Source organism: Panthera uncia, chromosome D1, assembly GCF_023721935.1.
Source record: "Panthera uncia isolate 11264 chromosome D1, Puncia_PCG_1.0, whole genome shotgun sequence".
NCBI lineage: Eukaryota > Metazoa > Chordata > Mammalia > Carnivora > Felidae > Panthera > Panthera uncia.
This window is the reverse complement of record NC_064808.1, coordinates 96,473,511-96,500,330: the sequence shown is the minus strand read 5'-3', so window position 1 is coordinate 96,500,330 and position 26,820 is coordinate 96,473,511. Positions and strand designations below refer to the sequence as shown.

The window sequence follows — 26,820 nt, the reverse complement described above, 5'->3', positions numbered from 1 at the left end:
CAGATCCCCATGGGCTTGGGGTTCTCTATAGGAGAACCCTATACAGGACCCCCCGTGACGTAGCCTGGAGGATAGGGGACCCCAGCCTGGCTGGGCGGGGTGTAGTCAAAGTGCACAGGAGTCTGCTCACGCTGAGTTCTCCCGCTCTCCCCAAGTCCCTGCCCTGGAAACGCCAGTGCGCACGAGGCAGGTAGCATCCCACGCGTCCCAGTCCCCAGCTGGGGCTCCCACCTTGCTGCCCTGCACACTTGGAGACAAGATGGGCAGGGGCTTGGGGGGCAGAATGGGTGTGTGTGTGTGAAAAGCATGCTTTCCTGTCTATGGCCCCGGCAGAGAGGGGCAGTCAGGGAGGACGGACGGCAGAGAAAAGTTATGTCACTTTCCCTTGAACCTGGCTGTCCAGCTGAGCCCAGTGTGGGAGGAAGATGGGCAGCTGAGTGTCAGAGGGGGAATGAGGTGCACCTACATGTACAAGCCAGCTGGGGTGTGCCCATGGCTGGGGGCGGCCACTCGTACGTCCGGGCGCGTGTGCCCGGATGTGAGCATGTTGACGAGTAGCATGGGTACCTGTGTGATGTGTATGGGTACGGTATACGTGGGCATGTACGTACGGAGAAACGGGCATGTGAACTTTCAACACACCTGCCTGAACGTGTGTGTACATGTGCGTGTGTTTACGTGTGTATGTGAGTATCTGCTCGCCTATGTGTCCTGAGGCGGGAGCTGTGAACACCACATTACCCAGAGTCAGGCTTGCTAATTTTCCGAGGACTCAGGGGCGTGCTGCCCTCCTGACCTGTGCCCTGAGACAGCGTGTGTGTATGTATGTGAGCATGAGATGAGAGAGAGAGAGAGAGAGAGAGAGAGAGTGTGTGTGTGTGTGTGTGTGTGTGTGTGTAGCGTGTAGCAGGAGGGTGGGGAACAGGGGGGAAGGCATATTGAATGATTTGGGACAATACTTAGGGCAAGGAGTGGGGTATCAGCCCTGGTCCCTCCCCCTGTCTGCCCTGCTGGCTGGGGCGCTTTAGCACGTGAGGAGCCCCCGTCCCCCGAAACGGGGCTCTAACCCAAGCATCTGCATCATGCACCGTCCCTCCCAGAGTGTTTCCTGAGGCTCCTGCTCTTCCTGTTTCACATGTGCTCACACGTGGGGGGACTTCTTCCCAGCACTGCATGCAGATGATAAACGTACCCCCACTGTCAAGATGCCCTCGTCTATGGGAAGGAGACGGGGTCACATCTGAGCTGAGGATGACAGGAGACCAGACCCGGGAGGCCAGCCCGGCGGGGAGAACATCCGGGGGTCTGCAGACCTGCAGCTCTATGCTCTTGACATGGGTGGGGGTGGGGGTGGGGGTGGGGCGGGAGGGCTTCCCTGCTCTCAATCTTTATGACCGAGGGAACTTCTCTGCAGGATGGGAGCTGGATCCTCTCTGGACGGCCTCCTCCCACTGCCCAGGTTGAGTGACCCTCACGATGCCGTTCAGTACGGCATTCAGGGCCTCAGGCTGTGTTGTTGCTCTGTAGGAGTGAGATTCCCCAAGGGTCTCCAAATCCCAGGCAACCTACTGCCCACGCCCTTCCTGCAGCCCAGACAGCAGGCAACTCAGAGAGTCGGCCTCTGGATTCCAGGGCTGGAAGGGGCCTCTCCACTTTGCCGACGGGGAGCCCCAGGCCAGGTCACACGAGGCGGGGGTGGGGAGGGGTTCTCTGGCACCGGCCCCTCTGCCCACCTGGGGGCTCAGCAGCAGCAGGGGTCTGCTAAGGCTTTCCACTCTCCCCAGGGGCTCGCTGGACCCCAGGAGGCCCCGGGGATCTGGGATGGGGGAAGGAAAAGGCAGGACCAGAGCCGATGCCCCGCTGGTAGGTCCTGGGAAAGTTGCCTTGGTCAGTTATGCCTGTGTCTGATCTGATTGATCAGTGCCCTGCTCAATTATTGCTAAATAGTCTGAATATTGTCTCTGATGAGATACATACATCCTCTCTAGTGGATTAACATCAGCACTGTTTAGACTAGTTCAGACACTCCCTTCTCCCAACAGGCCGGGAAGTCCTGTGAGCTCACTACGGTCACTGTCACCCTCATGGTTCCTTCTTACCCTCGTGACCTCAGGAGGCAGGAAGCTGCCGGGATCATTATCCCATTTTGCAGAAGAGGACACTGTGGTGGTGATCACCGTTATGTGATTTGCCCAAAGTCGGTTACTATCTGATAAAGCCAGAACCAGGGGCACCTGGGTGGCTCAGTCGATTAAGTGTCTGACTTCGGCTTGGGTCATGATCTCATGGCTCGTGAGTTCAAGCCGCATGTCAAGCTCTGTGCTGACAGCTCAGAGCCTGGAGCCTGCTTTTGTGTGTGTCTCTCTCTCAGCACCTCCCCCACCCCCCACTCATGCTCTGTCTGTCTCTCTCAAAAATAAATAAACATTAAAAAAAAATTAATACCAGAGCCAAAAGCAGACCTTCTGATTTCAAGCCCAGAGTTTTCTGGGATGTGAAACTGTCTTCCCAAAACAGGGGATTATCCCCTGGGGCCGGCCAGAGGCAGGTGCGGTCCCTCCCTGTCACACTGCAGTGTTCTCAAAGGTTACTGGGGCTGGAACAGGGGCTTCTCCCACTCACCAATGACTGTGAGGGTGCCTGTGGCCTCTGCTGAGCCAAAGGTGTTGGTGACCTCACAAATGTAGGTGCCGCTGTCCTCAGTCCGCAGGTCACTGATGGTCAACCCTGTGATGCGTTTGGTCCAGCGGCTGTCGGCCGGGAGGGGGCGGCCGTCCTTGAGCCAGCGGATGGCAGGGATGGGGTAGCCGGAGGCCGTGCAGGGCAGCTCCACGGTGTGACCGGCCCACACTTCCTGGGAATGGAAGCCGTCCAGGATGGTGGGGATCGACTCGGCAGGGTCTGGAAGGCAGAGAGCATCAGTGGCCCTGGCGAGGCCTGAACAGGATGAATTGGGGGTGGGGGTGGGGAGGCAAGCCCCCAAAAAGGCACCTGCTACCCCCGGATGGCCCGGTGTGGACAAGACCTCCTGATGTCCCCTGGGCCTCGGACTCTGGCCCAAGCTCTCCTACTCGGGCCAGACATAGGTCCTGAGAACCATGACTGGAAGCAGGGGCTTGTGGGGGAAGAGGCTGGGGAGGGCAGACTAGGCTAGAGTGACAGACAGACAGATGGAACAACGGAAACAGCGAGAGGTGCAGAGAAGGAGAGGGTGTGTGTGAGAGCTCCCTTCACAGAAACAGTGCCTGGAGTCTGGCCCAGACCCAGGAGCAGTCATACATACCCTGTGACACGAGAATCAGGACTTCTCGAATTTGCGATTCTTGTTAAGTCTTGCTCTGGGCCTCAGACTGGACTGGGGGTGCCCTTCAGGGATGCGGGGACAATCTGCCCTGTCCTGTCTCCTCCCACCCGCAATCCTGGCAAACTCAGAGAGGGCCGTGTATTTCCATCTGCACCCAGAAGGATCCAGAAGTTAAGCCTTCTGCAAACCACACCTGCCATCCCGAACGATTCTCTATTTTCCATTCTCGTACCAAGAGAAACCAGTGGCTGCCGGACCCGTGGCCCGGAACCGCAGAAGACCCGGGCCCCTGGCTGGCAGGGTTCTGTGTGTGATGCTGTGACATTTCTGAGTGGTGATCTGGCTGCTCACAGCCTCGTTCTTACCCTCAGAGGCCACCCCGAGTTTTCTGCCTTGGGGGACCTCCTCCTGCTATAAAACCTGCATAGGCTCCCCTCACCTACCTCCTCGTGGCAGTGGTTTCCCACTGGTGTCGTGCTGTGTCCCCACACTGCCCTCCCCGCCGGATGCCCAGCCTCCCGCTCTGCTCGGCCGATGCCTCTTCATCTTTCACAAACCAGCTTCCATGTCGCCCCTTCTGGATGCCCTCCTCCCCCCGCCACTCTCATTGCGTCCCCATAGACTTTCTTTCTCTTTTATTTTCAAACAACCTTTTCTTGTTGTAATGAAAGGGCAAAAAAATGTAACACACGCACACGGCAAAACTTCAGAAAGTAGAGAGAGGCATGAGGGCATGAGTGTGAGAGGGAGGCTCCCTCGCCCCTGCCCTCAGCCACCTCATCTCCCTCCCCAGAGGCCCCCACTGTTGCCGCTTTGCCCGCGGCCCTTTGCAACAGCGGTTAGCACCGGGCCACGTATCTGTCTTCTGCAGGAGACCGCCAGCATCTTGAGACAGTGGTGATCCATTGTATCTCCCGTGCCTGCAGAGAGCAGGGCCGTGGCTGTTGAACCACGGATGTCGGGAAGAGGACGAATGGGGGCACTCGGGCACAGGGCGGGCCAGTGGGCTGATTTGCCAGCTTGCAGAGTTTTTATAGGCTCGTAGACTAGGAGAGCTGGCTTAGCAGTCTTGGAGACCACAGACAGGGGAGGACCCTGAGACCAGAGAGGCGCCGTGACCTATCCAGGATCACACTGCAGAGCCTAGATCACCGGCCATGGTCTCCCTGACCCTTCCTGAGAAAATGGAACCGGAGATGGAATAATCTAATACTGACTTTTGCTCCCGAGCGAACGGTGAGAGCGGCAGACCCCCCCCCCCCCCCCCGGCCCCTCCTTGACTGATGGCAAATTTCTCCCGTCATCGGCGCATCTCCCTTGGAGAAGGGTTGGGCTAGGAATGCTCTCTGGGGGAAAGACTTTCTCGAAGACTCTCTACTCCCTCCCTACCGTTCGTAGCTCTTCCGAGGGAGCCTGGGCTGAGGATCAGGACAGCGCAGTGCCGGTGCGGGTCACGGATAAACTGTGTGACCGTGGGTGAGTCCTGTTGTGTCCCAGAGCCAAAGAGCTTGGCCGAGCGAAACCACTATGCAGATGTGCCCGGCAATTACTGTTTGGCACCCGCCCTCCCTCCCCACCAGCGTCTGCGGCCTCTTCCCCACACAACCCTGTGGGAACGGTCGGGATAAACAAACCCGGTGCCAGGCAAGAATTACTCAATGTGACACTTAATTGATGCAAAATACACAAATTCCGTGGCACAGCGCAGAATTTACAAGCGGAGGGGCCGATGGGGCGGTGGAGGAAGGGGCGGGGGGAGGGAATTAATCACCGAGTCTCAGGCGTGAAATTAAATTCTGAGGGAAAGAAACCTCTTTCATTACTCCGGAGCCGAAGTAAAATGCTGCGGCGTGTACGGGCGATAGCCCGGGGGGATCGGGCGCTGCCGGGGCTGGTGCGGGGCTGGGGGAGACAGATGGCTGGGCCCCGAGAACTCTCCGGGGGTGTGCCGGGGCTGGAGGGCTGGGGGCGCCCCGGGGAGGCTGCTGGGACCTCCCCCCCGGTCGGACGAGCAGCGCTGCCCCGGAGAGGCACCCCGAACACGGCTTCTGCACCTGACTTTGCACTCCCCGAGCTGGGGCGCCCTGGGCTAGTCCGCCAGCCTCTCTGGTCACTGGTTTCCTCTTTATAAATGCAGATAATGTCTATTCCACGGAGTTAATGCTCGCGGAAGCTCCTGGTAAACGCTAAACAAGCACGTACATGCATAGAATGGTTGTTTCGGGGGTGTGTTATAGGGGGCTCTGGCTACTCTTGTCACTGCCTCCTTTACCTTGGACAATACAGAAAAATGGCTCTCCTCCCCTTCCCCAACACAGGCACTTTGGAAGGGAGGAGGAGTACTAACGCAGCAACAAGAGGCCACTGCCAAAACACAGCACTCCCTGCGGGGCAGAGCCCAGACTAAGCCTTTTCCATCTGGTATCTATTCTTCCCAACAACCCCGGGGGCGGGGTATGTTTTGTCGCTTCCATTTTACAGATGAGGAAGTTGAGGTTTGAGACGTCCCTTCGTTTGGGCCAAGTTGCACGTGGTGAGGCTAAGCCTAAACCTTGGGCTGGATTCAGAGTCCTTCCTTCCTGTCCTCTGTATCGAGCTCTGCGAGGACCGCAGGGGATGGTGGAGGCCCTCGTCCGATGACCATCAGAGACACTCTGCCACGTGGGTCCTTCTGCTCCTTCCTCTCGCCTTAGGGCCTGGCAGACAGGGGCAGCTGTCCCTTGGGGTGCACGGGCTCAGACCCCCTCCCCCCCGCCCCGGTGCCACCTCTCCATCTGCTGACCTGGAGCTTCCGGCTAGAGAGGGGCCGCACCCTTCCCAGCCACCAGCCGGGGAGCCCTCGGGGGTGCGGGCCACTACAGAGTGAACCGTCTCGGCGGAAACCACGGCCAGCCTCTCTCGTTCAGGACTGACGGAGCCCCGCCTCAAGCCGGAGAGGATCTGCGGTGTGTGGGGCCGGAGGCTGAGGCCCCGAGCTCCCCGACGTGCCCCCCTCGCACCCCCTCTGCACCGCCTTGGTCCAGTATCACTTGCGTTTTTGCCGAGACAAGCAGCTTGCAGATGGCCTTGTCACATCACATCACATCAGGGCCGTGTCACCGGCGGGGCCCCTTCCCCTTGGCTCCCTCCGCTTCCTTCCCTCCAGGTCCCTCCTGCTTCTTTCAGATCTCGTTCGCTCTTGTCTTCCCCTCCGCCTTTGTCTCTCTGCGTAGGTTTTCTTCCGTTTTCTCCCTGTCCCGGGTCTACTCTGTGCCTGCGCCTCTCCCCTCGTCTGGCCGGGGGCCTCCCTATCTTTACTCCCATGTCTCTTCGTCTCTGGTGCGTCTCTTGTTCTCTTCCTACCTCCCCCGCTTCTCCTCACCGCCGGTGGGGAATGGAGACCAGAAGGAGAACGGCTGGCATAACCTCCAGTCTAAAGAGTGTCTTTTTTGAGAGACACCTGCCCACGCCCCCCCAGAAGTGGAGGTGAGATTGGCAGGATGAAGGGGCCAAGTATGTGTGCAGGAGAAAGAAGCCGGCCTGCAGGAGGGGGATGTCTGCACTGTGCCCACGTTTTATGAGAAGCATGCAGATGAGATGCAAAACAGCATGTAGACAAGTCCCCATAATTTGGAAGGGAAGCACTCCAACACATTTGGGAGCTGGGCTGCAGATTCTGAAGTCCAGCCACGAAGATAGGGCCTCTCAGTACAGTCCCCTTGCCTTCCCGCATGACAGTTTCCCCTGGCATTGGTTAATTCCACAAATATTTACTTAGCACCTACTATGTGCCAGGCATAGGCCCAGGTGCTGGAGACACAGGGGAGAATCGGAGAGCCCCACCCCTGCCCTGCTGGCTCCCACTCTCCTGTTCTTGCCTCCAAATGTGCCGGGCAAATGAGAGAGGGGTCTGGGCTAGAGTTCATCTGGGTCCTCACCAAACCCCAGAAGGTCAGAGTCAGACAGAATCAGAGTGGTCGTCTAGTCAAGCTACTTCTCTGGGGTCCCCGAGAGGTCACGTGATTGGGTGAGCCGAGCCTCCAACACCACTGCTCTATCCGTTCACCCTCCCTCCAAAAGCCACTCCAATCCCACCTCCTCGAACAGCAGAGATGGTCAAATTGCAGGTCACAAACCGCGAGGAACTTGTGAAATCCATTTGGTAAGTTGCAACCAGCATTTAAGTAAATCAAAATTGGACAGCATCGAATAGAAAATATCAGAGTGCATTTAAATGCACATGGTAGGAAATACCAGAGTGCATGGCACAGGTTAGGATAAAAATGTGATGTATCTGTAGATCACAGTCAAAAGAGTTTGAAAAAGTACAGTTCCAGAAAGGCACTGTTCCTTGAGGGGTACCATGTGTCCTCCTTTACTCTGTGACTGGGGCATGAATGGGGTGTTCAACTGACCCTTCCCATGGGGGTGTCCACACTCCGGATGCAGAGTGTGAGTCCTGGCTTTGCCTCCCACTGGTTAAACAGTTGGGGCAAGTCGCTTGGCTTCCCTAAGATCTGGTTTTCTCACCTGTAAAACACATCAGTGTATACCCCACAAGGCTATCACGGTGCCTAAAGGATAGCAGAGGAGTGAGATCTCTGGCATGCAGGGGACTTAATAACCGTTAGCTTCCATCCCTCCTAAAAGGTGATGATAATCATTCCTGGGGTGCCTGGGTGGCTCAGTCGGTTAGGTCTCCGACTTCGGCTCATGTCATTATCTCATGGGTTGTGAGTTCAAGCCTCGCATCAGGCTCTGTGCCGAGGGCTCAGAGCCTGGAGCCTGCTTCAGATTCTGTGTCTCTCTCTCTCTCTCTCTCTCTCTCTCTGCCTCTCCCTGCTCACGCTCTGTCTCTGTCTCTCAAAAAAAATAAAATAAACATTAAAATTTTTTTAAAGTGATGATCATTCCAGAATAAGAATCCTTTATTTAATTTACAAATAGTTTTGCTTCTGAATTCTATTCTGCCTACTTTTAAGCTATAACAAAAGAGACACATGCACTCATAAATAGGTCAAATAGAATCTTAAAATACATTTAGAGACACGAAGGAAAAAAAACTTTCCCTATCTGATCTAATTGCACCTAATCGTTAACTATGTTTGAATATCAGGTTCTATTTAGGAGCTTCCCGGCAGCAAAGGCAAAAAAGGAAACAGAAGATGGATTCCATTAACCCTCATTATCTGATAAATGACAACACATCAGTTCTTCAGGTGAGCTCGCTTCCTTAGGTACAGACTCTGAAGTTCTTACATGAAGGGCCCTCCACACCAAGCTGGACCACTTCTGCCCCAGGAGGTCCTATGTTTGTGTTCCTTAAGCTCCTTCTCCGAGGCTCCCGACTGCCTAGATACACAGCAGCCTTCCCGGTCCCTGGTGCGGACGTGCCCACCCCAGGGCTGGGCTGGTGCCCGCTGCAACCCCCTCACCTACCTGTCACAGAGAGGCGGGCCCCATTGCTCTGCCGGGTCTCCCCGCTATATTTGTGCTTGGTGATGCAGCGGTAGGTGGAGAGGGCGTCCTCTTTCTGCACGTCAGAGATGTACAGCCCGCCGTGGTGAGTAATAAAAAACCTGTTTTCTGGAGACAGAATCAAGATATAATCCATTACTCCCTTGGCTGGGCACACCACCAGAAGCAACTCAGGCCGGCGGCCGGACTTTCTCCCAGAACAGTTATTCCTTTCAGTGTTAGATGCTTCAGAGTTTTATAGAAGTATAGTAGGTTTTAGGATCAGACCGAGACCTGGGTTCCAAACTGACTTGTCCACTTATCAGCTGTGTGATCTCGGAAAACTTACTTAACTTCTCTGAGCCCTATCTGTACAACGGGGTGCAAATAACACCTCGCGGGGTGGATATAAGGATTAAAAATAATAATAAAGTGGCACATAGCAAGTGAGGGTCAGTGTCGCCTAATGAATGTCAGGCCTCATCTCTCCTATGTCTGTGAGAGAGCTTGCAAAGCTCTTTCACGCCCATCGCTCATTTGTCCTTACAACTGTTTGTGTGTCCTCTCCATTTTCAGGTCACACAGCCAGTAAGCAGAGCAGAACTCAGCCTTCTGGTTCCCAGCTCTGTGTACTAAACCAAACACAAGCGTAAATCCCTTTCTCTCGATTTCAATCATCTATTCACTCATCAAACAGTTACTGAGGCCAAGCTCTGCCAGTAGTGGGGACATAGAGATCCAGATACACAGTACTAACTCAACACACAGTTCTCGAACGCTCGTTTTGTGCAAGGCGCAGGTGCAGGCACTGTGCTTTGCTTTTCCAGGTCCTACTGTCAGGACTCGGCAGGGAAGCCAGAAGGACAGGCAGTAAGACACCCATTTTGCTGATGGTGACATATGACTCCACTTAGAGATGGAATGGGTTTCCAAGGTCCTGGGGCAGACCTTGAATTTGAGCTAGTGAGTGCTGATTTTATTTTATTTATTATTTTTTTTTTCAACGTTTTTTAATTTATTTTTGGGACAGAGAGAGACAGAGCATGAACTGGGGAGGGGCAGAGAGAGAGAGGGAGACACAGAATCGGAAGCAGGCTCCAGGCTCTGAGCCATCAGCCCAGAGCCCGACGCGGGGCTCGAACTCACGGACCGCGAGATCGTGACCTGAGCCGAAGTCGGACGCTTAACCGACTGAGCCACCCAGGCGCCCCGAGTAAGCGCTGATTTTAAAAGGGGAGAATGTGGACTTGACAGTTGGGGAGGGGCTTGCAATCAGCTTCAGACTCCCCTAAGCTCATGGCAGGGCCCTCCCACCCAAGAGCCAGCCAAACCGGGATTGAGGAGCTAAGTTTGGGTCCCTCTGCCTGCTCTCTGGGGGCTAGGCTGCTTCCTCCTGCAGGCATGGAAGATGCTAGGTGGCCATTTCCACCAGGAGTGGGCACTGGAATCAAGACAGTGACAGTGACTTGAAAAAGAAGCTGCAGGGGAGAACGGGAGGACCTTCTAACATCAGAATGCCAGGCGTTCATAAGGAAACATCCGGGGTAGCCTGTGCCCTTCAAATCCTATTATTTGGAAGTCTGCTGCCTCCCACCTGGGGGCTGAGTGACACCCCCCTCCCCCGCAACCCCTGATAAGAGCTCTGATACTGGCTCACTCTCCTATTAGAAATATTCTGGGTGGCTCAGTCGGTTGAGCATCCGACTTGGGCTCAGGTCATGATCTCGCGGTTTGTGAGTTCGAGCCCCGCGTCGGGCTCACTGCTGTCAGCGCAGAGCCTGCTTTGGATCCTCTGTCCCCCTGGCTGTGCCCCTCTGCTTGTGCTCTCCCCAAAATACATACATATATATTTTTTTAAAAAAAGGAAGATTCCGTGACGCCCCACCCACCAAGCACAAGCCTCAGTACCGGGGGATGGGGATCTCACCGGTGACACTTTGCGACAAGGCACGTTGTATGTAGGGCTGAGAAGCTTCAAGTGTCTACCACAGCTTTGACAAGGTTCTCCAGCCTTCCTCGGAGGATCTGTGGCTTCAGCAGCCCCTCCCAAAGTGGAGAGCTCTGACTTTTAGAGAGATCTTCCTGGGTCACAGTTGGTCTCCTCGAGGCTCCCTCCATGGGTCCTGGTTCTACTCATGAGAGCCCCACAGAGCTATCCTGAGCCCGGGTCACTGCCACACTGCCACACACACTGGAAGGGAGCTGTCGTGCCCTTCAATGTTTCTGCAGCCTAAGCAGCGTAGGGGTTTGTGTTTTAGTATTTATTTAATATGGTTTCAAATACCTTCGTCAATCTGGGTGATCTCTTGTTTCTTAATAAACTTTGGTTTATCCGCACATCTCCTAATCTTCCTGCTCTCCCATACACCTTTGTATAGGACTAGACCTACTATGTGCCACCACTTGGCCAAGTGGCCGGGACCTAGCAACTGGCTTCGCGTGACCAGCGCAGGAGAGGGCTGGGGCCAACCCCCCCAGCCCAACATGGTTTGCTTTCTACAGGGGACAGAGCGGGAGTAGAAGGCAGCCCCATCACCCCATGGTCTCACACTCGACTGGCACTCAGCCAGCGCCCTGGTCTTGTGTCTGTGAACCGCTGTGAGGACACCTGCCGTCTCTCCACCCTCGGACACCTGGCTGTTGTGGGCCCACACCTGGGACGTCACATGGTTCCCCCGGTGAGTGATGTGTTGCTGGGACCCCCCCCCCCCCCCCGCCCCGGGTGCATGCTTGGCCATGTGGCAGGATGCCAGTCCTCTGGACCCCCGCCGTGCCCCTCCGGCACACGGACCACACCTCGCAGACCCCCGCTCAGTGCTGTGGGTAAGAGACGTGGAGGAAAGTGGGAGGGAGCCCAGCCCTGCTGCCGGCAGTCGGAGAGGACCCGGGGGAAGCACAGAGAAAGCCTGGCTTCCCCGCCAGACTCTGAACGTGCCGTTTTGTCTCCATGTTGTGACATCCCAAAGTCAAATGCGGAAGCTCTCCCGTGATTTATTATGTAACTGGGACTGGAATGCAGAAGTATGGGAGGGTGCTGCTGATCAGAAGTACCCGGCCGGGGGTGTGGTGGCGGGGTGAGGAAAAACAGGAAGGACCCCCGATCCGGCACAGCAGCTTGGCCCCCGTGATCTCGCAGCTCCCCGCACCCCAGGAAGACGGAGCATTTGGTCCTACTGGAATTCGAAGCTGGGAAGGGGTGCTGCCGTGATGTGGTGGGGAGCTGGGGTTTCTATAGCAACAAGCAGCTGCTGCATCTGATGTTTCACATCCTTCATTGTCCTCATTTCCCCCCTCCCTTCCCCCCTTCTTGTGCATATTTAATTGCAGTAACGTTTCTAGACACAGTGTATCGTTCCTCCTGAAACAAAGGCGGGCCGGCCGCAGCCAGGGGGATGCACAGTGCTGGAGAGAGGGGACGGAGAAATCAGGGTATTATGTTAATCCCCCCTGGGGGCGGGGGGGCTCGTGCAACATCAGTTCTGCATGTTTGATGAGAATCAGATGACGGGCCCTGCTGGGGAAGGGAAGCAGCAAGAGGCCTGTGGAGTGAGCGGCAGGCGGCGTTGGGCGGGGGGAGGCACAGCCAGCTGGTGGGGGGTTCAGAGGGGCCAGGGCCCCACAAAACGGCTGGCCTCTAAGGCTGATTCTCCGATGGGGTGCCCTGGCAGTCGGGCAGCCCCCACCCTGCACTCCAAATGGGACCAGCCATCCCTGGAATGGGTAGAGGGGCAACTATCCTCTACCCTGGCCCCTTCCGCCAGCGGGTAGGCTGGGTCCGGCCGGAGGAAGGACAGAGTGGCAGCCGTGACCACTGGGTCCAGCTTGCATCCTGAGGCCACGTGGGAATGCGTGTCTGGGTCATGTTTGGTCGACACCAAGATGGGGAGGTACGAATGGCATTTCGTGGTCAGGGGCCAGCAATGCTGGATATCTTGGGTAATAAATACTGTCTGACCCCAAATGCCAGTAGTGTCAGCATGGGTTTATGCTGCAAGATCACTTTCCCTTAGGTGCCAAGCTTGGGACATGAGACCGTGTGCAGGGGCGCCCGGGGGGCTCAGTCGGTTCAGCATCCGACTCGCGATTTCAGCTCAGGTCATGATCTCGCGGTCGTGGGGTCGAGCCCGGCATCGGGCTCTGTGCTGATAGCCAGGAGCCTCCTTGGGATTCTCTGTCTCCCTCTCTCGCTGCCCCTCCCCTGCTCGTGCTCCGTCTCTGTCTCTCAAACTAAATAATTAAGCGTTAAAAAAAAAGGACTGTGTTTAAACGTGGACTCTGCCATTGATGCTGCTTGTGTGTCACATGTCACAGGCCGTGGCTCATCTGTGAACGGGCCCATGACCAGGAAAGTGCTGAGTGTGGTTAAGGAAACCTTTCTTTTTAAAAAAAATTTTTTAATGTTTATTTATTTTTGAAGGAGAACAAGACAGAGCATGAGTCAGGGAGGGGCAGAGAGAGAGGGAGACGCAGAATCCGAAGCAGGCTCCGGGCTCCGAGCTGTCGGCACACAGCCCGATGCGGGGCTCGAACTCGTCGACCAAAGATCATGACCTGAGCCGAAGTTGGACGCCCAACTGACTGAGCCATCCAGGCGCCCCTCTTCTTTTTACTATTACTAAAAATACTCCACCTGCTTCACCATCCTTCTTCCAGGTGATCTGGAGCAGTCCTCTCCTTTTTTTAAAGCTGCATATTTACCAAGTACCTAATACATGTCAGGGCAAGGATTTTATACACATTATCTTATTCAATCCCCACAACCCTTTGCAATGGATACTGTTATTTTTACTAACCAAAGCACAGAGAGGTTAAATAACCCACCCATAGTCACACAGCTAATAAGTGGCAGAGCCCAGATCGTTAGTCTACTTCTTACGCTCTTCCAAATCTCGGTGTCGACTGAGTCTTCTAGAATAGCAGCACCTCTCATAGGAACATATGGTCAGCCAGCCTCTGCTTGGCCGCTTCTGTCAGTGGGGTGGTCACTACCTTACAAAGGAACGCTCATCTGTTCGGTTCAGTTTGGCTTGATTTATCAAGTCTTTCTGGGGCACCCCTCAGTCCTGGACTGGGCTCCCTGGAGAGGTCTTGGACCTAGTCTCTGGTCTTTGGGATTCCACAGTTAGAAGACAATGTCCTACCACCAGGAAGGGGCCTGTTTGGGGGCTGCTGAAGGGTGGGGAGGGGATTCAATGAAGGCCATCGTCGAGAAGAGGAAGACTAAGACGGGCCAAGCTAGCTGGTGTGGTTGGCTGAGCCCGGGACTGGATTTCGGAGACTGGATTGGAGTCCGGGCTCTGCCACTAATGATGGGGTGTGTACTGGGTTGAAGAGTATCTACCCCATCCCCCCTCCCCCCGCCCCCGCCAAATTAATGTCTACTCAGAGCTTGCGAATGGGACCTTATTGGAAATAAGATCTTGGCCAACACAATCAAGTTAAGGTGAGGTCATACTGGATGAGCGTGGGCCCCGAATCCAGTGTGTTCTTCTAGGAACAGGGAAACTTGAACACAGGCACACGAACACGGGGAGAAGGCCATGGGAAGACAGAGGCAGAGATTGGAGCGATGCGTCTGTAAGCCAACAGACGCAGGCATTGCCAGCAACCCCAGAAGCTAGGCAAGAGTCGAGGAAGACCCTCCTCCAGAGCCTGAGGAGGAAGCAGGTTCCGCCCACACCCTGATTCAGGACTTCTGGCCTCCAGGACTGTGAGGCAGTAAATCTCCCTGGGTTAAGCCGTCTGGTTGTTGCAATTTGCTACGGGAGCCCCGGGCAACCGACACAGGGTGACCTGAGGGGAGTCCGGTCATCTCCCAGGCCCTCAGGTGTCCCGTCTGCAAAAAGAGGAAGAAGGTGGATCCGGTGTGTGTCTTGAAGCATGCCTATACGTTAGAATCATCTAAGGAGCTTTTAAATTAAACTCAGAATCTCTGGGCGTGTGGCCTGGAAACCAGTATCCAAAAAAAAAAACAAAAAAACAAAAACCTTTTCGGGTCATGTAATGTGCAGCCAGGGCACAGAACCACTGGGTGAGATAAACTCCTGGGGCCCCTTTGCTCTGACAACTGATGTCTCTATGATGGCACCAAACTTTGGAGTCTCGCTTCTCCTTCAGGAAAAACGACTTAATAAACGGGACTTGTGTCCCAGAGCTGTTGGGAGAGTCAGACGAAATACAGCATGCGGGGGTCCCCAGCAGGAGCGGCCCCACCTCAAGGACGTGAGGGGCTCTCAGTCCCCGTGGCCAGGCTTCCTGCAGATTTCCCCCCTGCCTTCTTCCCCAGGAGCTTGGGAATAAAGGGGACCCTCCTCTGCAATTCGGAGGCCCCGCACACAGGTGCTAAGGGAGCCAACGGCATCTTCTCTGTCTTTTTCTAAAAGGTCAGAGAGCCGGGCCTCCGAGACTCCCGAGAGCTGCAGGAGCCTCGCACAGAGGATGATGGAAACCTCGGGGCTCCTGGTGGCTCCAGAGGGCCGTGAGGGGGAACAGCTGCCCTCTGCAGAGGTGCGGCCTCTCTCTGCTCTCAGAGGCAAGTGTGAGGGGAAGTTTGGTGGGGAGAGGGTGCCGGGCAGAGGAGGAGGAAGGACCGAGGGTTTTTCGGGAAGGTGTGAGCTGGACGGTTCCTACTCAGGCCTACTCCGAATGCCACGGGGACAGCAGCTGCCGAACTGGCTCCTGCTTTGGCCCCTGCCCCTCCTCCAACCGTGCCCAACCCGCAGCCAGAGTGGTGCTCTATAACCCAAGTCAGATTATGTGGCTCCTTTGCCCCAAACCCTCCAATAGTTTCTCATTTCACTCAGTGCTGATGGCCAAATAGGTGCCCTAGAAATAAATCTTTCTAGAGTGAATGAAAGAATGAATGAATGAATGAAACTTGCCCAAACTCTAAGGTAGTTTTATCCCCGTTCCACTCACGAGGAGACGGCCGCTCCGAGAAGTCAGATAATTCCACCTCCTCCAAGAAGCCTTCCCAGGCTTCCCACTGCCCTTTCTGAGTGTTTCTACATCTGGCAAACCTCTTGCACTGCTCATCCCTGTTCCTGCTATATTCAACCAGATTTTTAAAAAGGATTACTTTTGAGGATTCAAAAGTCAAGATGAAGCAGCATGGTGGTTCCTTGAGATAATATAAATAGAATTACCACGTGATTCAGTAATTCTACTTCTGGGCATATACCCGGAAGAATTGAAAGCAGGTTCTTAAAAGGATGTTCTCTCACCTATGCCCATAGCATTATTCGCTGGAGTCAAGAGATAGAAACAACCCAAGTGTCCCCTGATGGATGAGTGACAGAGAGAAGATAGTAGAGACATATGATAGAATATTACTTAGCCTTAAAAGGGAAGGAAATTCTGACGCAGGCTACCGTATAGATGAACCCTGACTACACTGTGCGAAGTGAAATAAGGCAGTCGCAAAAAAGAAATACTGTCTGATGTCACTGATATGAACTACCTGGGGCCATCAGCTTCACACAGACAGAAAGTAGAATGGGGCTGGGAGAAATGGGGAGTAGATGTTCCACGGGTACCGAGTTTCAGTTTTGCGAGATAAAGCTGCCCTTAAACACGACTGGACTTCAGGCTGGGCTGAAATTCTACTGACGTTAAAGCTCAACACTTAAAACTGATTAAGATGGTAAATTTTATATTACGTGTCCTCTACCACAATTAAAATAAAAAAAATGTTATTGTTATTTTTTTTTTTTTTAAGTAGACTTCATGCCTGGCATGGAGCCAACATAGGGCTTGAACTCACAACCCTGAGATCAAGATCTGAGCTGAGATCAAAAGAATCCAATGCTGGGGGTGCCTGGGTGGCTAGGTCGGTTGAGTGGCCGACTTTGTCTCAGGTCATGATCTCACGGTGCATGGGTCCGAGCCCTGTGCTCGAGCCCTGTGTTCGAGCCCTGTTCGAGCCCTATGCATCGGGCCCTGTGCTGACAGCTCAGAGCCTGGAGCCTCTTCAGATTCTGTGTCTCCCTCTCTCTCTGCCCCTCCCCCACTCACACTCTGTCTCTCTGTCTCTCTCTCAAAATAAAGAACCATTAAAAAAATTAAGAAAAAAGAGAGTCTGATGCTTAACTGACTGAGCCACCCGGGTGCCCCTAAAATAAAAAAAAAAAAAAAAATTAAAGTCAAGATTATAAAGAATTGGGATGAGTGTCTTTACGAAGTAGTGAGTTTCCTGTCACCAGGTGTATTTAAGGAGAGGCTGAAGAGACACTTGGCTGAGATACAGCATAGAGGATTTAAGCATTGAATAAGAGAAACAAATTGGGTCGTCTTTAAGGTCCTTTCCTTCCCAGATATGTATAAATTCCTAGCTTAAAGAATGGCAGAGCTGCGAGACTTCTTGGAGATCAGCGGCTACAGTGGTTTTTAAATCAGGGTGCATGTGCTCATCACCACCCCAGGACTCTGGCTGTGGTTATTCCTCCGTGCCTGAAATGCTTTTTCCTTGACTCACCCCCGGCCCCATTCAGGTCTCTCAGTTCAAGTGCCAGCTCGTTGGAGAAGCCTTGCCTGACCCCCTCTATCAAAATTAGACTGTGCTCCGCGTCCCTGCCCAATTCCTTACCCTGCCTGTTTGTCTTCGGAGCACGTGGTGTTTCTCGCTGACAGCAAGGAGTTATTTTAGTATTCCCGCTCCAGAACATGGCTGGCACATAGAAGATATTCAGTGCACCCGGAGTGAATGGAGGGACCCCGGCAGGAGAGGAGGCACCGCCCATGGAGTGAGACATCAGGCTCTCCAGCCTGGAGTCCTGTCCCGAGGTCCCCCACACCCTGGGGTCTCTCCCCTCTTACCCACGGCTGCCATACTGTCATGGCTTGGGCCACTGCTCCCCCCTTCGGTTCCCCAGCTCAGCTGAGTCCAGGCGGGACATTAAAGCAAGACTGATGATGGTTTGGAGCTAACACAGGGATGTAAACAGACAAGGACGTGGCTGGGCAATCTGGAGAATAAACTATGGCTGACTCATCTTCAGGGGGCGGCCCCTGCAGGGAGCGACCTCACCTTCCCAGGAACTACTCAAGCACATGGAGACCCAGGGCAGCCGGCCCAGGGAGAAGAAGGGACAGAAACAGCCCCTCTGCAGCGTGCCTGAGGCTGGCCTTCCACTGCCCTTCCCCGACCCAGGACCTACCTCTCCCTTAGCTGATTGGAGGGGAAATACTACCCTCGCCTGGAGGAGAGACCACTAACAACAGAGGTCACTGGTTCCAGGAAGGAAGCACATTAGGGTCCCGGGACCCGCTCTGAGACCAGAGGTATGCAATGCAGTGGTGAAGGCCGAGAGGCACTTCGCCCCTCTGTGGGCAGCAGCTGAACTGAGCTGCCGTGGGCGGGGCCATCTCTCCCTGCCTCCAGATGCTAGAGGTTCCCACGGCTGGGGCCTTTGAGGAAGGCGACCCGTGTCCAGGAACCCGTAGCGGTGAGCTTGCTATCAAACATCCAAATCTGATCCATCCAATGGATCCTCTGCATGGAGTGCACAATGGATGCCTTTTGGGCATCCCTCATGGGTAGGGTCTGCTTGGGCTGGGAGACAAATCCAGGCCTAGCTGGTAAAGCGTCTTAAATCATTTTATAAACGCAGCAAGAAAGACACCCCAAGGTGTATGAATCAGTGAGCACCCATGTGCCAAGCGTGTTCCCACATGGCCCCTCTCTGAAGCGTCATCCGCAGCCCATCACCAGCAGCACGAGCTACTCCTCTTGTTTTACGGATGAGGAAACTGTGGCTCAGGCGGGGCCCAAGTTCAAGTGACGCATCTAGTAGAGTGGAAGAGGCAGGATTCCCACCTGGGTCTCCTGAACCAACCCAGAACCGCTTTCCCGAAGCCCAGCTGCCAGGAGGGTGTGTGCCGTAATGTGGAGGGGGCTGGCCAGAGCCAGGAGGTGGACTTCTCCAACGCTTCTGGCTTCTTCCAGAGGCGGCTGCCCTGTCCCTGGCCGGGACCAGCGTGGTGGGCGAGCAGGGAGGTGAGGGGTGAGATGAGCCCATCGCCAGAAGGCATTACAGTCCCGACTGCAAGAACGGACGCACCGTGTCCCCCAGGAGGCTGCTGGGCAGTGACGTAAGAGGTCAGGGGCACCCGGCAGTGGAGGCCTCAGACCTAGGCAGCAAAGACGCCCTGCCATGTCGAGGTGCCCTGTGTCAGCAGGAAGGCGTGATCGGGGGCTGGTGGCTGCATGTGTCTGTGACAGAAGAGAGCGCGTGTCCTGTCACGTGCACAACGTCAGGTGCGCTGACACAGGCCGGTGGGGCATCGCAGGGGCCAGAGAAGGGGCTGGCAGCTCGGGGAAGTGCATACTTGGGGTCAGAAATGGGAGGTTTGAGACCTGCCCCCTACCAACCGTGTCGCTTTAGGAAAATCCCTTCACCTTTCTGGGCTTCGGCTGTCTCATCCCCTAACCGGGGATACTGACCCCTGGCGTGCTCGGCTCACAGCATTCTTTTGCAAGGTCCACGTGACAACGTCTACGAGAGGGTGCTGTGGCATATACCACACTATACGTGTGTAAGGGATTACTACCGTAATACGAAGTATGCAAATAGCACAGGCAAGTGTGCAAATATGAAGTATCACAAATGCATGCGTGATTATGACATATACGTGGAGCACAGGTATTTTTGCAGGTATCGTGTTGAATGAGCGAATCCTGGCTGTAGAGATGCTTCTGGGACGATGCCTCTCAGCTGCTGGAGTTACAGAAGCTGCTGCTTCCTTCCCGAAGCAAGAAACCCAGAAGCTGAGGGAGGGGTTTTCAACCCTGTCCACACCCCTCACCCCTCCAAGGAAGGTCTCAATACACAACAGGGGTATGGAGTTGGGGACGGAGGGAGGTGGGAAGAAATGTGCGTGGCTTTGCACCGAGAGCGGGACTTGGCTAGGGTTAGAAAAATCCTTCATTGTGTCCTGGAAAAGAAGACACACTTAGCCTGCCAAGGCCCAAGTTTGTTTCTGGGGCAGCCTCAGGATGCCAGAGCCTCCAAGGGCCTCTCTCGGCCCCCAGGGCCGTCCCAATTCCACAAGAGTAATTGCGATCAATACAGGTTATGAGTTACAGCTCCATCCAATATAGATTTACAGCAACGATGTGGTCAGCCTGCAGCTCAGAGGTGAGCAACACAGCCCAACCACAGGCAAGCTCTTCCCTCCCGGGCTGTCTTCCCCTCGGGGCAGGGTGGGTGGGGGTGGTTGATGCTTCTGGCTGGTAGAATTAGCCCTGCCTGGGGGTCCGGCACCAGGCTCCCCTGCAGGAAGCTATTAGGGCCAGCTCTGCCCAGCTGCTTCCTTTTATTCCTTCCTGTGTCTCCTGCTGATGGTGAGACCCTGGGGGTACCTGCCAGCCTGGGTTTGAAAAGCCCCAGGGAAGCCAAGGCCCATTCTGCCTCCGACTCTGGCCTCCCAGGATTGTAAGCCCCCCACCCCAAGATCCCAGGACAGATTTGCCTGCCGCAAGGTGGACGGCACATGGCATTTGAGTCAGGAATTTGGATTCAGGTCCCGACCGCTAGTGCTGGCTGGCTCTAAGTCCTAGATTCTCCCTGTTATGGGCTGAATTGTGTCCCCACAACATTCCTATATGAAGCCTTAATCCCCAGTGTGGTTGTATTGGGAGATAGGGCCTTTAAAGAGGTAATTAAGGCTGAGTGAGATCATAAGGGTGGGGCCCTAATCCAATATGATGGTGTCCTTATTTTACTTTTTTTTTTTTCCAACGTTTTTTTATTTATTTTTGGGACAGAGAGAGACAGAGCACGAACGGGGGAGGGGCAGAGAGAGAGGGAGACACAGAATCGGAAACAGGCTCCAGGCTCCGAACCATCAGCCCCGAGCCTGACGCGGGGCTCGAACTCACGGACCGCGAGATCGTGACCTGGCTGAAGTCGGACGCTTAACCGACTGCGCCACCCAGGCGCCCCTGATGGTGTCCTTATAAATAGAGGGGGAGATGACAGGGACGGATGCACACAGAGGGAAGACCGCGGCGGGGACACAGTGACAGGGCAGCCATCTGCAAGGCAAGAAGAGAGGGCTCAGGAGAAACCAAACCCGCCACTCCGGTCATTTTGTTACGGAAGCGCCAGAAAACGAATACACCCCTCCTCCAGACATGCTGTTCTCTGAGGGCCCTTCCAGCACTAAGATTCTAGAGTCGGGATCTGCCGTGTGAAGATAGCGGGGTGAGGACTTTAGGGAAGGAACGGGGAGGAGGACAGAGGCGAGCTGGTCCTGAAGGTCGTCGGGCGTGCCACACAGGTTGGGTGTAGACAGTGAGAGCATGAGGGGCGGGGACTGAGCCAAGACCCCCTCAGTGGGCATTGGGTGCCAGAAGCAGCGATGACGTGGGCGGGGAACCGGCCCTGGGCGTGGGCCTTGGATCCCAGGGACGGCCTCGTCTGCACTTGCTCTCAAACATCCGAATCTGATCCATCCAGTGGATCCACTGCATGCAGTGCACAATGGAGTGTCCACTGCATGCGACACTCGAGGAGACGGAGGCACAGAGGGTCACACAGCTCGTCCGGGCCCACTGCCCTTTCCCCACGGAACGGAAGTCGGGCAGGGCACGCACCCCTGGGTTGCGAGGGGGACTTAGAGGGACGGGCGGTAGGACTTCTGCTGTGAAGCTTGCATGGGGTACGTAGAGCCAGAAACTTTGCCCCGTGTCCAGCTGGCAGGAGGCACAAGGGAATACTCAGGCGAGGGTTCCAGTGGGCAGCTAAGCCAGAGCCTGCTTCCTGGCGCAAGGGCTCCCAGGTGCTGGGGAAGGCACCATGGCCCCCAAATCTGATGCCAGGCTGGGCTGGGCTTGGCATGTCGGGCTCCTGGGTGGCACCATGTACCACACGTGTTCCCAGGGGCCTTGGGGACAGGCCTATGCCCTTCTGTCTCCACCACTACCCCCGTAGGTGAGAGGGTGAGTGTCAGAGCGGAGGGCACGGAACTCGGGAGGGGTGTGGCTCAGACTCAGTTTCTCCCGCAAGGCGGGAGGGTCCCAGAGCTGCCCACAGGGGTCATTTTTTCCCTAGGCTGAGTCAAGCCACGGGCCAGGCTTAGCTCCAGCACGTGGCTGACTTTGAACTAGGCGCACTGAGGCGGTCCCCTCATCTCCACGCCTCATACCTCCACCCGGCCATGGTCTTCCAAGAAGGGATGAGACGTTGCTCAGAAGGCTACCATGGCCTAGAAATGTCATCTAGGGGAGTCTCTCTTCCGGAAACACTTACGCAGAGGCAGGCCTGGTGGGGCTGGGAGAGGAGAAACCTGGTTTTGAACTTGCTGGGTGACTTCTGACAAGTTGCGGTGCCCCTCTGGGCCCGTTTCCCTAAATGATGAACAGGGGTCTGGAACCGTTTGGTCTTGAAGATACTTCCCAAGCCTCACTTTCCTTGTGATTCTACGATTTCCCTCCACTTGGCTGGACAAGGGGGGGGGTGTCTCTCTTTTTAACCCCACCTTGGTCAGAGCTCTGAGGGGTCCTGAGCACAAGAGACAGTACGGACTCAACCCTCCAGGGCCAGAGTCGTCTACACGGATACAGCAGCCCCTGACTCCCGCCGTCGCCCTAGCCTGATCATGCCAAGCTGCTACCACCCAGGAGTCCCCATTTCTGCCCTGTAAGGGAGATTAGCCAGGTCCCCGATCTTTATCTCTGCCTGTGGCCTCTACCGGAGATGGGGTCACTGGAGGCACAGGAACCTGAGGTCTCACGAGGACCAAGGAAGGTGACGGCACGATGGAGCAGAAAAGGCCCCGTCTGGATTCAGAAGGGCTCGGATTCGAAAGTTTCTCTTCCTTGCCGAAGGTGCTGGGTGAGCCATGGGACCTCTTTGAGCCTACCTCCTGTGAGAATGAGATGGGTCAGTGAATACACCCAGTGCGATACCTGGTGTGCAAGGAGTCAGTTGGAAGTTACTGAATAACGGAAGGAGTTAATGAATAAACAAATGTATAACTGTCGTAGCGGCGGGGGTGGGGGCACTCACCGCCTGACCTGGGCCTCAGCCTCCAAGCGCCGGGGGGCCCTGACCACTCCCGCCACCTCCAGCTGCCCACAGGCTGGCCTCCTAAGCAGGCAGGAGGGTGTGGGTTCCCAGGGAGGGACCAGGCTCGGCTCCCGGGGGCCCCGGCAGAGCAGATTGACTGCTCTGGGCCGCTGAGACCTACAAGGGCATCAGCACTGTCGCTGGAGCGCCCCCAGGGACCTGCAGCTCACAGGGGGCACAAGGATGAAAGGACTCGGGAAGGGGAACGAGAGCCGGAGAGCCTGGGTGGAGGGAGACAGAGAGCAGTGGCCGGCTTCCTCTCTCCCTGAGTCCTTTTCTCCAAATACAGCTCTCTCCTTCTCTACCCCAGGATTAGCACACATCTCTCATTCTCCTATTGCAACAAGATTTTATTTCTAATTATGCTGTAATAAAACTGGAGCACTCCCCGGCTTCCTTTCAAATGACTTGTACACACAGTGCCGATCGGATCCTCCTCAGCCCCATTGTAATAGCATTTTCCTGACATTCATTAGACATGCATGAGAGGGGCGCTTTAAGAATAGCATCGCATTTAAATGGATTTGCTGAGAGAGGAAGATGAAAAAGAGAGAGGCGAGGGGGGAGGAGGGAGAGGGAGAGAGGTCTGTTGAACAAACTACAAAAACAAGATGCCATAATCACAGGGTGCTGAAATAAGCCTCTTTCTTCCCCGTCCTCCTCCGGCTGCACATGGCAGAGCCCAGCCCGAGAGGCGGCCTCCCAGCCTCCCGGAAGCCCCCACCCCCACTTTTATGTTACCCACTGGGGGGGCTTCACAGCTCCTCACTGCTCCATGTGTCAGATGCTCATGGCGTAATGGAAATAACTATTATTACGATTTGGGAAAGCGGCCTTGCTTCTACAGAACCCCGGTCACCAGGCGGCCGGCAGGGAGGGGGACCCTGGGTGCTTGGACCTGGGGGAGGTGGATGGGGATGCCTGCCCCCCCCAGGGCTCGCCTCGAAGGTGTGGCTCCCACCTCCTGCTCTCCACCCTCCCCTCTGTGACCACGCTGCATCTCGAACCCCCATGGGCCACTGAATAGCTGGGGTTTTCCTTGTACCCTGGGTGGCTCTGCGGTGATGGACGGAGTAGGAGACCCGTTCTGACCCCCTGGTCCTTGGAGGCCTCGCTCGGGCCCCACCCACCTCCCCAGCGAGCACTTGCTGCATGTGCGTGTCCTATGAAGGGCCGCCTCTCCATCCCGGCCCCCTACTGTATGTCCATACCTGCGTGTGGCCTCCTCTGATTCACGCACCTTGCTACAGCCACGGACATCTGATCCCACCGAGGCTTCCTATGTCTCTCAGGATAAAGACTGAAATCCTTAACAGGGCAGCCAGAACCCAGCATCCTTCCCCTGACCCCACGTAGTGCCATCTTGGTTCCAACTCCAGCCACACTGGCCTTCCTCTGCTCCCCCAGAAGTCCCACCTCCTTCCTCCTCCAAGCCTGGCTACTTGGGACACCTGCCCCCTTCCTTCCTAGAGTTCACTCTGGCCACCCCCCTGTCAGAGCTCGGCTCACTTTCCCTTCCTCAAGACGACCTTCCCCACGAGTGTCCCATGTCCTGATTCCCTGCACATGGTCACAGCTGTGATGGAATGTGTGCTGAGTCACCAGAAGCCCAGAGGCCTGGCAGGCTCCTTGAGGGTCCCGGCCACCCCTGTAGGCCCAGCCCTGGCTCAGAACAGGTGGAGGCTCAGGACAATGGGACCGATGCTGGGCACTATGCTAGGGGCTCTTCCTGATATGCTGTCTCATTTAATCCTTGCTACGGCCTTACTGAGATAGAGGTTTTTCCCTCCCCTCTAATTCGCCCCAAATCACCGAGCGGGGGCTGTCCAAATCCAAAGCCTTGCTTTGCTATGCCATTTCCTTGTGCCCCGCACTGCCCTGGACATTCCCACCAGCTCCTGCCCGTAGAGAAGGCCACCAGCCTCCCCGAACCCCAACAAGGCCCTTCTGGAACCTTCTTTCTTCTGGAAGTCCTCTTGGAAAGCCCATCTAATGTAGACTTCCTCTCCTTTTCCAGACGGTGCACGCGCCTACTGTGGGGCCACACCCTGAGACCCAGGGGGGCCTCAGGTCTCACATTTAGACTGTTTCCCTACTGGCCCATAGGAGCCATTCTGGTATTCCCGGATCGAATGCACGTTCCTTAAAGATACTGTATGCCACTCTTCCAATCCCCTGGGACACCGGGGCCAGGGCCGGGAACGCGGCAGTGGATCTGTCACCAGAAACGCGGGCGCCGCCCCCTGTGGAAGCTGTGCGACCTGGATGCAGGTCTTGGAGAGGAAGCCTCAGCCCCAGCCTCCTCATCTCTGGTGGGGTCTCAGTGAGCTGCCTCAGAAGCAGCACCTCAAGGACGCTCCCCTTCTCTGTCCCCGTCCTTCCTCCGGACTGTCTGGCGACCACTGGGTGGGTAGAGACAGAGGATGAGGAAGCTGGTCCTACAGTGTCCCAGGAGGAGGTCTGGCTGCGAGGGGCATCATACTGTGACCTCTTGAAGCCGTCTGATGTGGCTCCGAGGGCACTGGGATGGCAGTGGAGACCATCCCTCTGTCCTTCCCATGTTTGCCTCCTGACTCACCACCCTCCACTCCAGGTGCCTGCTTGGTTCAGAGGCCTCCGGCGTCCGCACGCTGCAGGGAGAGGACGCTCCCGTAACGAATGGTCAGAATCCCTGAAGGCCAAGAGCAGCTGGCAGCACCTCTGCCTCCCAGGCCCTGGTACGGCCCATATCGGGCACTTGCTAAAGGCCAAGTGCGTGCCAGTGAATGAGACCGTGACCTCCATGACGCTTGGGCTGCTTGCCTGCCCATGACTCTGGGCTCAGTTTCGGGTTCAACATCTGCATACAGTGGTGCTCAATGATATTTGTCGAATGAATGAATGAATGAATGAATGAATGAATGAGTACGTGGATCTCAGCCCTTTCACCTCTGTGGTTAAGTCCTTGGGCTCTGAAGTCAGACAGATCTTGGCTCCACGGTGTGGTCTTCTGCCTCTGCGACTCAGTTTCCTCATCCATACCAATCTCAGGGCTGGATTTGTCGCAAAAATAAACTGCCTGGCCCGGTGCCTGCCAGTAATTGTTCAGTAGACGACAGCTCTCATTGTTATTACTACACGGCTTCTGGGGAGAGCAGAATCTACCTAACGCTGACTTCTAGCTACTCAGGAACTTGGAGTGACCGCTCGTGTAGGTGGATCTGGGTTATTCCCGCATCCCGTTTCCCTCTCGCTAGAGCCCCTGAAAATCCTCTGACGTTGCTCAAATAGCAGAGGCTATCCCGTTATTCTGAACACCTACCTTTTTTATTCGCAGGCTAATCATCCTGGCTGTATGGCGCGCCAGGGATGCCAGCCAGGGAGCTCGTCAGGAAAGGGAGAAACGCGCACAGTCCCATCACCGTTTGCATTTTATCGGCCCTCGAAGTGAGTCTGTCTTATTGAAATGACGAAACGCACCAGCACTCTGCCCCAGCTGTACCGGTCCACACGCTTCTTCCCGACGCTGTGCAATCACAGCACCTTTAAGCTCTAAATTACATCCTACCTGTTGGGAGCCTCCCCTCCCCCCACCCAGGCCTCCTGCCCTCTCTTCCTCCCCTAACCTGTGGTATCTGTACCCCTTGCTAGGCTTTCACGACACACTCAGTTTTTGTCATTCATCTTAGAAATGCAAGGTGGCTCAGTCGGTTAAGCATCCGACTCTTGATTTTGGCTCAGGTCCTGATCTCATTGAGCCCTGAGTTGGGTTCCATGCTGGGCCTGGAGCCTGCATAAGAGTCTCTCTCTCTCTCCCTCTCTCCCTCTGCCCCTACCCTGCTCATGCGCATGCATACTCGCGATGCGTTAGTGGCTTGTCTTCCTTGGTGACAGTGCGCAGGGGACGGAGAGGGGGAGGGTGGGGGGTGGTGCTTCTCATTTACGGATTTCCACGACGTGCCAGGCAGAGTGCTATAGATGCTTCACACGCATTGCCTCATCGTAATCCTGGGGGGGCAGGCAAGATCATCC

At 55.5% G+C, this 26,820-nt stretch overlaps 2 protein-coding genes across 2 annotated transcripts in view; both read right to left on the bottom strand.

Moving 5' to 3' along the window:
* Nucleotides 1–3,504, bottom strand: part of LOC125929689 (Down syndrome cell adhesion molecule-like protein 1) — a 99,297-nt gene extending 95,793 nt beyond the window's left edge. The window contains exons 1-2 of the mRNA XM_049641106.1: nt 3,493–3,504; nt 2,623–3,067 (exon numbers count right to left, since the gene is read on the bottom strand). Of these exons, the coding sequence (XP_049497063.1) occupies nt 2,623–3,067; nt 3,493–3,504 (457 nt within the window). The remainder of the gene's footprint in view (nt 1–2,622; nt 3,068–3,492) is intronic.
* A 4,702-nt stretch (nt 3,505–8,206) lies between these two features.
* LOC125929682 (Down syndrome cell adhesion molecule-like protein 1) overlaps nt 8,207–26,820 on the bottom strand; it is a 248,660-nt gene continuing 230,046 nt past the window's right edge. The window contains exon 5 of the mRNA XM_049641099.1: nt 8,207–8,869. Coding sequence (XP_049497056.1) covers nt 8,715–8,869 — 155 coding nt within the window. The 3' untranslated portion in view covers nt 8,207–8,714. The remainder of the gene's footprint in view (nt 8,870–26,820) is intronic.